Genomic DNA, 12543 nt, shown 5'->3' on the forward strand with positions numbered 1-12543 from the left:
CTTCTCTTCTTGCAGGCTGAAGTATGGAGTTGGCCAACCATGGTCTAATCCTCCTGCAGCAGCTCAACGCTCAAAGGGAGTTCGGCTTCCTGTGTGACTGCCACCGTGGCCATCGGCGATGTCTTCTTCAAAGCCCACAAGGCCGTGCTGGCCGCCTTCTCAAACTACTTCCGCACGCTCTTCATCCACCAGGACAGGTACGCCTGCCGCGCCGCGCCGCCGCCGCCGCCATGCTACGCTACGCTGTGCAGGAACAAAAACCACCCGATTCAACGTTAAGTCCTTGACTGCTGGGAATAATTCCTTAAGATGAGTTAAAATGAGAGTCATGCACTCTGGCCCTGCCTCGTAGCAGTGTGTAGGCTGTATGCCGTATAGTCGGAACAACCGTAAAGTTTTTTTTTTTAGGCTTTAGGCAAGTTTTATCTCCGTCGGCTAGAAGGAAGCGGCAGGAAGTCATAATGTTGTTTCATTTATATTCAGGGCGATCACATTCTAACTCCTCTTATAGTTGAAGTTGTGCTCTAAAGCCTGACGGTGAGGACCTCCAGAGTAACGCCCTGTTCTCCTCCAGCGACTGCGGTCCGCCTCAAGGCGGCCGACATCCAGCGGACATCTTCAGCTACCTCCTGAACCTGATGTACACGGGCCGGCTGGCGCCGCAGCTCATCGACCCCGCCCGCCTGGAGCAGGGCGTCAAGTTCCTGCACGCCTACCCCCTGCTGCAGGAGGCCAGCCAGTCGGTGTACGCCCACCCCGAGGCCAACCTCTCCCTGTCCACCTCGCTCTACGGCATCCAGATCTCGGACCAGCAGGCGGGGCTGTCGGCCCGGCCGCCGGCCGGCCGCGAGCTCTCCTCCCCCGCGGAGCTGGAGCCGCTGGGGCGAGCGGCGGGCCACGCCCGCCCTGCTCCCCTCCTACGCCAGCGCCCTGGCGCCCAAGCAGGCCCCCTCGCCGCCGCAGGCGGAGCCGTCCACCAGCGGCCTGCAGCCCCTGGCGGAGGAGCCCAGGGGCGGCTCGGCGGAGACGTCGTCGTCGGTCAACGCCATCCTGCACGTGAAGCCCAGCATCATGAAGCGCAGCGCCTCCTTCCGGAAGCACTACACCTGCCACCTGTGCGGCTACCGCTTCAACCAGAGGAGCCTGCTGCGGGAGCACCTGCTGCAGCACAGCCAGGCCCTGCAGTACTCCCTCTCGGAGCCCGGCGACGGCCTGACGCACGCCGAGCACGCCGCCGCCCGCCCGAGCACGCCGCCGCCGCCGAGCACGCCGCCGCCGCCGCCCAGTACGCCGCCGCCGCCGAGGTGGCGGCCGAAGCGGACGACCTGCCCAGGGGGAGCGGCCGGGGCGGGGCGCCGGAGGTGCTCAGCGACGGCGAGCAGATGCACGCGTCCGGCGCCAACTCGGACTCGCCCCGGGCGGAGGTGTCGACCTCCAGCTGGGCCGCGGCCGGCGCCCCGCCCCAGGCCGACACCCCGCCGCCCTCCGACATCGCCGACATCGACAACCTGGAGAGCGCCGACCTGGACCGCGAGGTCAAGCGCCGCAAGTACGAGTGCGCCACCTGCGGCCGCAAGTTCATCCAGAAGAGCCACTGGCGCGAGCACATGTACATCCACACGGGCAAGCCCTTCAAGTGCAGCGCCTGCGGCAAGAGCTTCTGCCGGGCCAACCAGGCGGCGCGCCACGTGTGCCTGAACCAGGGCGCCGACACGTACACTATGGTGGACCGGCAGAGCATGGAGCTCTGCGCGGCCGGGGAGGACAGCAGCCAGATGGAGGCGCTGTTCATGGGCTCGGCCCGGCCCTACAAGTGCAACATTTGCGAGACGACCTTCTCCAGCCCCAACGAGGTGATCAAGCACCTGTGCTTCAACCAGGGGGCGCTGGCCGGGCTGCCGGGCGGCTCCCCGGGGGCCCGCCTGCTGCACAGGGACGAGTTCCCCGGAGCCGAGGGCTCGGATTTAGCCAACGCCGTGGGGAAGGCGCTGGCCCCGGTAAAAACTGAGGAGATCCTCGTAGAATAGTGCCAAAGATTTAGCTTAGATATTTTCTCTTGTTTCTTTCGGTTAATTGTGGTTACTAGGGAACGGTCTGGTCTGTGGGCCGTGTGAGAAGATGCTCTATAGTCTCGATATCAGAAAGTGAGTTCCCGGTACAATATCCGGGAACTCTCTGGGTTCTGCTGAAGGTGACACAAAAACAATCAATTCATTAATTTCATTAAGCTCAATCAATTTCTTAGCAGCTGTTCCTCTATGGTTATGTTCTCGCCCCAACACACAACGTCTCAGTCAGAAACTACTAATCACAGAGGCCATGGAGGCGGCCTTTGTGAACCAACAGATAGCGCTAGCTGTGGGCTACGCTTTATGGGGCAGGCTGGAGAAGAGAGAGGAAGTAGGTGGTTCCGGGGGCCACAGTGGGGGGGCTGCTGAGCAGGGGGCACCGGGGGGGGGGGGGGGGGGGGGGAGGCTAACGCTCACTATTGGTGGGTTAGAGTTACCCACTTTTCAGCTAGTTTCTTCAAGCGCCAAAGAGAGCCTGGTAACTGATCAGCCGTTACCAGGCTAGCTAGTTACACGCCCTGTGTTCCAGTTCAGTCTCGGCCACATGCAGGGAAATACTCGCATCTTCCGCTTTTTCGTTTTCAAGGAAGGGGCCCCAATGCCTTCGGCCCCTGAGCGCAACAACGCACACCTTCACCCAATGGAAGTTCACCGCGAGGAAGCTTGAAGCTGTTTTTTTTTTTTTTTTTAGGTGCAAACATTGTATTGTATGATTATGTTTACAGTTGTGCCACTTTGAAACAGTTTATTTTTCATTTGAACAATGCCACCGTTTGATTATGCGTCACGTGGATCGCTGGTTGCGGTGGCGTGCTGACACAATCAAACGTACCTAGAAGGGAGATGCTGGTCCGTTGCAGTAATGTCCAGGATTTCAATTAACCATGTCATAAGTTGTCAAGGAAAGCCCATTTATTAAAGTTCAATGTGCTTTTCTAATTTTTATATACCGTCTTGTATTTACAAAGAAAATGTTATATTGCAAGAGTTGTATATCTGTAGGCAAATAGGTTTTTATGTAGACAAGATTATTTGAAATAGTTAATATAAATGTGTTGGGGCTGGATGGTCGGTTTTGAGATTCATTGCAATGGAAGGAAACCCAAACATTTTGACTGTACTGCTTGAATATTTTTCACTGATGCTTCCAAGCAACAATGTGTAGATTTATTTACTCTCTTTCTGTTTATGTTTCTGCTCATTATATTGTGCCCATTTGCTAATCCTTAATTGCTTTCAACCGTGATTAATTGGTGCAGAGTCAAAGTTCTAAAATCCAATTGGAGCATTTTAACATTACACAGAGCACATGCATCCCACAATACGTGGATGCACTTAAAATCTGCCTTCAACAACGTTGTGAAACGGGCTAATGCAGCGGTGTTCAATATTAAATAGTGTTTCACTGTATGATGCAGAATCATTTTCTGTTGTTTGCGTTTTCACCTGTGCCATATCGGTGACTAATCTCCTGCTAAATATAAATCTAAAGACGAGACCGCCTGCCTGTCCAGAGTGTACACAGAGAAGTCACGGAGGGGGTCAGGGGAGCGCTTTGACATACTACTGATTCGTGCAAGTTGGGAAATATATTTGACGCTCTCAGCAATGTGAAACACATTCAGCAGACGCACATCATTACAAGACTACCGTTATGTGTGTGCGTGTTGCAAAACAACACAAATGAAAGACCCGCTATTTGTATAACAATTCAGACCTTTATTAACACCACAGGAAGGCCCTTACCTGTTTATTTAGTTTTTTTTCCAAGTGTATTTCTTTTCTGGTTTGAAACCTGTTTTATTTTATGTATAGGCTACTCCTCATATCAAATCTATATCTTTGCGGCTTAAATGCCTCCCATTATTAATTAGTTCGCAGGAGAGCAGGTCATTGTCCTTGTTGTTACCCGTATGGCCGCTAGGGGGCGCCACTGCCCCCCTTGTAACGGACGCATGGAAGGGATGATATCAAGACAGAGCCCGTGTTTTTACTTGGTTCGTCTTTGGCGGGGAGTGTCTTTTGTAATCCCCTGGTTCACCACCAAGTGTCCCTTTGGAGGGGATATTATTCTGTTCTGACTCTTTGCTCTTATTGTGAGAATGCTATACTACTGATCATTCAGAAAGACGCATCACGCACCGTTCCATAGTTACCTGAGCTTAGTGTTCAACCACATCAGTCTTATAACCCAAGCGATCTCTCATCGGAGTCTGAGCTTTTTGTTACGTAGGCCTGATGAGAACGTTTTTTTTGTTTTTTAGTTCTCGAAGTGTTCAAAACGGCGAACGTTTCAGGTCAAACTTCGGGGCCCCTCGCCGCCCGTGATACTGGATCCTCCTGTAACTACTGTGATAAATAAGGTTCTCAGGAACGCGAGTCCTTTTCTGTGTTAACAAATTGTCATACTATGAACAATAAAAACTGTGCTTTTTTTATATACATAAAGGATTGTTGTGTTTTACAGTTTTAGACGCAGACGAATGTCATTATCACTAAACAATGTTGATTGATTCTCCCAAAATGGTTTCCATTAGTTCTACTGTCGGCCTCAATGTATTTTTCTCATCAATTACGTTTTATTAAGTTTTATTCAGAGGGAAAACAGACTGACACATCAATGAAACAAGACATTTATGACTAGCTTTATTTGGAATGGAATATAGACAGGTTTCTGCATCTTTACTATTAACAGCTTAGAAAATATAAAACACAATTAAGACCATGCTACATGTATATTATGCTAAATGTGAATGGTTATTTGTTATAACATGACTCTAGGTACACAGGTATACAATCTGTACAAAACGGCGCCGGGTTCACAGTTAACAGTCACAACACGTCTGGGAGGACCAAAAGCGAGAGGCTAGGAGCGGAACTATTCTTCTCGTGTTTTGTCGCTTAAGCTCTTTTTTTTTAATCGTTTTTTTTTTACACGAAGCGACTATGGATTCTGTGGCACCCATAGAAAAATATTCTGAGCTTATCGGTTTTATTTTAACTTTAATGTTCGGTCGAGTTGCGGCGCGCGCTAGCTGCCGTCATGACGTCACACACGGATCACGGAGCGGTACATTTGGTCACACGACTAAATAATCTTTAGGGGGGGGGGGGGGGTTCTCGGTGGGATATTTGGTTTGGCTGTTTAAGATTGGGCCCCTACTGCGATGCTGCGAACATTCCCACGACCCAACAACGTCTAATGTTCAATGGCCGCTTCCACACTCGTCACACGTTAATTCAATGAAAGAATGGTTGATGAGTGAATTAGGGTGTTACATTAAACACAGGATGTACAGTTGATGTTAAATGCGACAAATATTGGTGGGAAAAAGATCATTATTTTTTTACACATAAATCTGAAAACACATATGCATGGATTGTGTAGTACTCGCAGTAGGCACCAGATGGCGCACTCACGCCTCCATCTGAACATTGTCGTGACTTCAGCGCTACTAACTCACGGGACTCGGATGACATGCGTTTCTGTCACATGCACACCTATTAGACCTAGTTCAGTGTCGTTAATTGGTTTAAGTGTGCCGTAAAGCATTGCTGTTTTTCCGATTCAGTCCCCCTAGCATAATGAAAAACATTTAGTGGCTTTGTTACCTTTAAATGACACTCAAAGGTATATTTAATCACACATAATTTATCTATTTTTTGTACAGTTAATCAGGCAGTGATAGTGAGCATTTTGGCAATGGGGAGATTTACAATACAGTAGATCAATAGTCAAAGGTAGTGCGTTTTACTTTCTATGATATATGAGCCACTGTCAGTAATATCATCTGTACCTTTGTTTAGTGTTAAGCTATACACATCTTAAATGTTTCTTAAAGACGGACGAATACAATGACAATTTTTGGCATCCCCCAAAAAATACACTTTAATAGTCTTATATTGGTACTCATACTAATTGTTGCTCTGAATGGATGCGATTGTTTCCTTACTTATTCTAAATGGGCAATCGTTTTGAATGTCAATGGAAGCATTGAATCCATGGAAAAATATGTCACGTCAAAAATATTACACACAAAAAAAACAACACGGAAAACCAAAACAGGTTCAAATGAGAGAATACTTAAAGATATAAATACAATATACAAGATAATAATCCTCCAACTCTTTAACTACAAGCACGGTTTCATTCTCACAAACACACACGTACGATGGCATGTGCTCGGCGTGAACAACAACTCACACTAGCTTAGGCAGTGAATGGTCAACCAAACGCACATCACATTGAAAACATGCCAGATGGTGTGGGCTCCACGAATGTGATTACATGTGTGTGTGTGTGTGTGTGTGTGTGTGTGTGTGTGTGTGTGTGTGTGTGTGTGTGTGTGTGTGTGTGTGTGTGTGTGTTCGCAGCTCATTTGCCCCTGGTGGTGATACTGGTGGTACTGGTGGTACTGGTGCTGCAGACGTAAGATGTTGCTTTTCAAAGACAAGACTGTGGCTGGGGAGGCGGGGGAGGTGGAGAAAGGTGGTGGTGGTGATGGGGTGTGTGTGTGTTGGGCAGGGTGGGGCGGGGCCCAGTCAAGTCCTGAGCAGCCTCTCTCTTTTCCTCTCTCCCCCTCTTTCTCTCCCCCCCCCCCTTTCTCTCTCTCTCCCCCTCTTTTTCTCTCCCCATCTCTATCTCTCTCCATCTCTCTCCATCTCTCTCTCTCTCTCTCTCTCTCTCTCTCTCTCTCTCTCTCTCTCTCTCTCTCGTCACCCACTTCCTGGTGCAGAGCTGTAGTCTCCCAGGCATCTCGCAGCTGTTCCTGGAATGGAGGCAAACAGAAAACAAACAACGTTGTCAGACATTATTGTTAAAAAATATAGGCGATTGTTTTACAGTTCAATGTCAGTCCATGGCATCCTGTGTGCTGTCGGTGATGGATTGGATATGAATGATTCAGTGTATTGATCTGAGACGTTACAAGGCCTGAAGCCGTTTGATATTCTTACCAGTGTGTCGCAGTGATACTGGTCTGCATTTTAAACTGAACCAAAGCCCCTCCAATCTTACATGGTATGTATGTATTAAACTATTAGGTACGATGTGTTCAAAATGATATTTGACAGCTTAGGACAACGTATTATACACGACTAATCTACACTACAACTCTTGCCGGGTTATTTGACAGTCACTAAGTATCCGGGACATGCCTCCCTCGCCGTATACTGAGCATCTGATGGACAGAGAACGGAGGTAGAGAAAGCATAATTATCAGTCTTTCAGCACAAGTTCATCTGGGCCCCCCGCCCCCTCCCCCCCTACACACACACACCCACACACCACTTTCCTAAGACCCCCGGTCTACAAAGCAGGGGTCAACCGCGGCATTCCTGCTTTGATATCAAAGGTCCCCCTGGCTCCAAGTAGCCAGAACAAAAGCTTTTTCATTTGCCCGGTGAGTTAATCCCGTTCCCTGCTCCCTAATAAAAGGTGGACCCATTGATGTTTGGAAAAAAAGCCGTCATGAGAAGATTGTCGGACAGATTGAAAAGGGATTTTGGAAGGTATACTCTTTTATCACTTTAGCATCGGTATTTCGGGTCCTCTGATACCGAAAACCCGAAAAAAGTTTACAATTAAAGAAGAGAAACGAAGAATGCCTATAATGAAGCTCCCTCGTTACAGCGTGCGATTCAGCTGTGTCTGGATGCTATGTTTGGTGGTGAAACAATGACAAACGAACGGCACGCGTAGGTCTGGGGTCTCACCTGCTCACGACGCCGCTGTGATCTCTGAAGAGATGGGTTCGATCTCCTTCACCGCTTCCTCGATCACCTCCATCACCTGGGCCATCACCTCCGCACACCTCTCGGCGGCTGACGCTGGGACCTCCTGCTCGGGGGCGGCCTCCTCCGTGGAGCCCGCCGGCGTCTGCGGCTCCTCCGGCAACGTCGGCAGGGCGGCGCTCACGGCCTCCTTGTGTTCAGGTTTCACGCCTTGGTCCGGGACGGTGGGCAGCCCGTTGTCGCCAAACTCCTCCACTGCTTCTACCTCCAGGGGCGTGTCCTCCACCACCGTCGCCGACTGCAGCACCACCATCACCGGCATGTGGACCACGGGGCACGGCTTGGCCTCCGCCTCCTCTTTTGTCTCCTCGTTCTTGGCCTCTTTGGGGTCCTCGGCCGGCGGACTCTCGGACTCAAACTCGACCACTTCTTCGACGAGCTCCTCGCTCGGACTTGCGTTCACTTCCACGGCTCGCTGGAGTCCGGCGGTCGGCTCCTGCTGGCTCCCCGTCGGTCCGTCGAGGCTCTCCACTTCCTCGACAGACACGATGTCGGTGACCTGGATGGCCGAGCACAGCACCATGGGCGACTGTTTTATGCTGACTTTCGGTGCCTCGCAGACGAGCGCAGCAGGAGCTTCGGTGATGACGGGCCTCTCGGTGTCCTCCTCAATGGCCTCTTCGGTTGTAAGCAAGGCCTGGACCGGAGTGGAGCTGTCCCCCTCGGTGGGAGGGGGCGTGGCGGGCTCTGGGGCCTCGGGCTGAGCCTCCAGGACCTTGTCCATGGCGGTCTCAATGACAGCTCGGGCAATGATGATGCTTTGCTCCTCAATGACGTGTGCCTCCGTCTCCTGACCGTCTTCCTCAGGCAGGTTGTTACCGGCCTCCAACGTGGCGACTTCAACAGCAGCTTGGACCGGTTTGTCAGCATCATTGGTCAGCACTTCTTCAATAATCTTTTGGTCTGATATCTCCAAATCAGCTTTAATCTCCACTTCTTCCAGGTCCACGCAGGGAGAATATTCCACGGTGATGTTTTCGGTGCTGGGGGTTTCAATGGTGATACTCTGTTGGGTGACCACCTGAAGAACCTCTTGTACCGGTGAGTTCTCTTTGACGGCCACAAACTGATCCAACTCCACCACTTCTTCCTTAATTTCCACAGCTGGATAGGTGATCTCTACAATCTCCATGGAGACATTTGTCTCCATGGTGGGTGTCGTCAGGTTCTCAACTTCAAGGGTGTCTTCGTCCAGCTCTGCCGCCTTGACTATCTCAGATGGCTCTGGAAGACATGCGATCAATGCCGTCTGCTCGGTCTCTGGTTCCTCACCCTTGGTGGCGGTTTCGGTTTCCGGGATGTCAGACTCAAACTCAACGGAAGCCTCGAGCTCGGTGGCTTCAACTTGCTGCACTTGTGCCTCAAAGATGGGATCTTCTGTTGCTACGGCCACCTCGATGGCCTCAGCTGGCCTCTCCTCCAGAGCAACTTCTGTGCACAACGAATCGATGATCACAGTCAAACACTCAGCAGTAGACGTCACTTGCTTCTCCAAAGCCACTTTTGCGATCTCCTTGGTTCCCAGACCGGTGCAAATGGCCATGGCCTCCTCGCTGCTGTGTGGCTCCAGGATGGTATTCTGCTTCAATTCAGCATGCTCAATCTCAAATTCCTCCTCAGTTCCAACACTGGCTTTTTCCACTGGTAAATCTTCAACAGTCACCGATGTCTGGCAAGAAGCCTCACTGATCTGTTCCACTGCAGCCTCCAGAACTATCTCTGCAACCTGCGACTCAGGGCCCGTAGGAACGGGGGTGGTGATACTGGACACGGCCGGGACGACAGGCTTCTCCTCAGCGAGGGACATACGTCTTTGTGGGGGTGCTCTAGTGGTGGGAGGCATTGAGGGGAGTTCATCATCGTCTTCTTCAATGGTGGTGTCTGCGGATTTCGGTGTGGCGGCGTTGTCACCCTCCTCTGGGATGTCACTCAGCTGGTCGTGTTTACCGTCACCGTCTTCGACGATGGCCGCTATCCAGGAGGGAGCCCTTTCCTCAACCGAAGCTTGGACCTGAGTGACGGCCGGCTCTGACGGTTCCTCCTGTTTGTCCTCGGTTTGCTCGGTGTCGTACTCAGAGAGAGGTACAACGGCAGGTGTGTCAGAGTCCTCCTCGCCGGAGCCTCCTTCGCCGGAGGCTTGTTGGTCAGCCTTCTTCTTCTTGCGTCCAGGGAACAGCTTTCTCAGAGAGAACGATGACTCCTCTTTTTGCACTTCGCCATCAGAGTTTCCCTGCTCGGGGGAATCCTCTGCTTTCTCTTCCAGTTTGGGCTTATTCTTTGAGAAGACAAAGCGTTTCAGTGTGTCCCATGCAGACTCTTTTTCTGTCTGTTTCGCTGCCTCCACTGGTAGCACCTCCTCCTCCGGCTCCGTCTCCGTGGAGGTGACGACGGGGGACTCTTCCACTTTAGCCTCCTGCTCTTCCTCTGCTACCGCTGGGGTCGGTTCCTCTTCCAACTTGGTCTCGTCTTCCTCGTCCGAGTCAGAGGTCTTCCTCGTCCTCTTCTTGGGCCCACCCATGCACATCAGGGCCTCCCAGGAGACGGAGGTGTCCATCTTCTTTCTGGGCTCCTCGGTGCTGCTCACGAGTTTCTCTGTGGTTTCGGTCTTTGGTTCTTCCTCCGCCGCCGCCGCCGCTTCCTCCTTGGGCTCTTCCTCGTTAGCCTTCTCTTCAAACACGGCGCTCTCAGTGGAGGACAGGGTGGCCGACTTAGCCGCCTTCTCAGCTGCGGCTTCCTCGTCACTCTCCGAAGACTTCTTCACTCGCTTCTTGGGGGTCACCAGTTTTTTGAAGGAAGACCAGGGTAGGATGCCTTCCCTCTTCTTCTCCCCATCCGAGTTGACCTCTCCCTCGGTCTCCTGGCTGGACTCGATCGTGCTGGCCTCTCCGTCCACGGCGTGCTCCCCGGAATCCTCGGGAGAGGAGGGCCCGCTCTCGGCCTTCGGAGCCTCTTCGGACTCAGCGGAGGTCTGGAGCTCGGCCGCCTGCTCCGTGGACTCAGTGGGCTTCGCCTCAGCCTCTTTCTTGCCTTTGCTCTTCTTGGTGGAGAGCTTCTTGAGGCCAGCTCCGTTGAACAGCTTCTTCAGTGGGCTTCCATGGGTCTTGGCCTTCTCCTGGGATGAGAGCAGGTCCGTCTCCGTGGTCGGCTTCTCTTCTTCCGCAGCCTCTGGCTTCTCCTCCTCTGTGGTATCTTCTGCAGTAGCTGGGGTTTCATCGGTGCCCTCAGCCTCTGCAGTGGGTTCTGCTTTGGCCTCCTCAGTAGTCGTTGCTGGTTCCTCCTCCTTGGTCTCTGGCTCCACTTTGGCCTCCTCCTCTCCTTCCTCTTTCACAGCCTCAGCCGCCTCGTCGCCCTCCTTTATCTCCTCCTCGGCAGTGGTCTCCTTCTCCTTCTCCTCCTCTTCTTTGGTTTTCTTGATGCTAGCTTTCTTCCGCAAGTTGGAGAAGAGAACTCCTGATATGAGTCTCCTGAAGGAAGACTGCGTGGCCTCCTGAGATGGCGGGCTGCTCTCCTTCTCGACTACTTCCTCCTTGGCGGTTTCGTCCACGGCATCGACGACGGCGCCCTCTGCTGGAGCTTCAGTGGCCGCGGTCTTGTCTGCATCCTCGGCGTCGTCACCCACCGGTGTGGCCGCCTTCGTCTCCTCCGCCTTCTCCTCGGTCACGGTCGTCTCCTCGGCCGGCACTTCCGCGCCCTTCTCTGCCACGTCGTCCTCCACGGCGTCTCCATCCTTTTCTTTGACCTTCAGTAGTTTCACCGGATCCTTCTCCTCGTTCTTGTCCTTCTTCAGGGTGAACTTGAAGCCCACGAAGCGGAAGATCTTCTTGAAACCTACTTCGTTGGCTTCTTCCTGCTGCTTCTCCTCGCACACCTTCTCCTCCACGATGGAGATGTCCTGGGCGTCGGCGGGCTCCTTGTCGGTCTTCTCCCCGTTGGCGTGAGGAGCCGTCTCGTCCTTGGTGACGACGGAGTCCATGGTCTCCGGGGCGTCTTCGCTCGGCACCGCGGACACACCGTCGGGCTGCCCCACTGCAACGGACGACAGAAGAAAAGATTTGGGGAATTAGTCATGGCAACCGTGTCTGCTGACCGATTCTATTTACACGACTACGACCATTGAACAGAAGATGTGCTCAGTCATTGGCTGAAGCCCTCCCGTGTGTGCTTGGCAAAACAATAGAAGAAAAACAAATGACAGTAGTCTCTGAAACACAAGAAAGGGCAGCTGAAGACATTTGCATGGCAAAAGCGACAGTGTTTTTTTTTAATAACGACACCCACGGTTTAATATAAGCCGCAGCAATAAAAGCTGAATGCAAGTGCAAACCATAAACCGCTAAGTGATCCTTTTTTATCATTGTTATTACGAAGTCACTTGAAACACCCCCAATAGAAGGGAGGACTCAAAGCACTGCAACACAATCAAAGGCGTTCTGGCACACAATGTGTTGTTACAGGAGGAGGGGCAGGGAGTCACTTAAACCATCAATCCCCTTTCCTCTTCCTCTCCCCCCCACTCCCCCCCTATCTCTCTTCTCTGACATCTCCAACCAGCGGGGGACGGTCCACATCTGGCGAGGGGAGATTTACCCCTGAGGGGTCTAACCCTGACCCCCCCCCTTCCTCCTCCTACCCGCCCCCACTTTATACTCACAAAACAAAACATTTCTGATGCCTGATTAAT

The 12543-nt window shown here is 52.1% G+C and overlaps 2 protein-coding genes across 2 annotated transcripts; one reads left to right on the forward strand and one right to left on the reverse strand.

Annotated features, from left to right (window-relative positions):
- Positions 1–23: 23 nt before the first annotated feature.
- LOC311376068 (zinc finger and BTB domain-containing protein 2-like) lies at positions 24–2474 on the forward strand (the record flags this gene model as incomplete). Its single annotated transcript, XM_084490963.1, is given in 7 exon segments — positions 24–101; positions 103–197; positions 575–581; positions 583–607; positions 610–899; positions 901–1246; positions 1249–2474. Coding segments are annotated over 7 exon segments (1620 nt in total). The 3' UTR covers positions 2028–2474.
- Positions 2475–4707: 2233 nt separating this feature from the next.
- On the reverse strand, positions 4708–11885 carry akap12b (A kinase (PRKA) anchor protein 12b). Its single transcript, XM_084490964.1, has 2 exons — positions 7785–11885; positions 4708–6838 (listed from the first exon to the last, which is right to left on the reverse strand). Exon 1 carries the CDS (start codon positions 11833–11835, stop codon positions 7789–7791), a length of 4047 nt encoding a protein of 1348 aa, XP_084347090.1. The 5' UTR covers positions 11836–11885; the 3' UTR covers positions 4708–6838; positions 7785–7788.
- Positions 11886–12543: the final 658 nt, after the last annotated feature.

The sequence above is a fragment of the Micromesistius poutassou genome (genome assembly GCF_964030765.1).
Source record: "Micromesistius poutassou genome assembly, contig: SCAFFOLD_1540, whole genome shotgun sequence".
In the NCBI taxonomy this organism is placed as follows: Eukaryota; Metazoa; Chordata; class Actinopteri; order Gadiformes; family Gadidae; genus Micromesistius; species Micromesistius poutassou.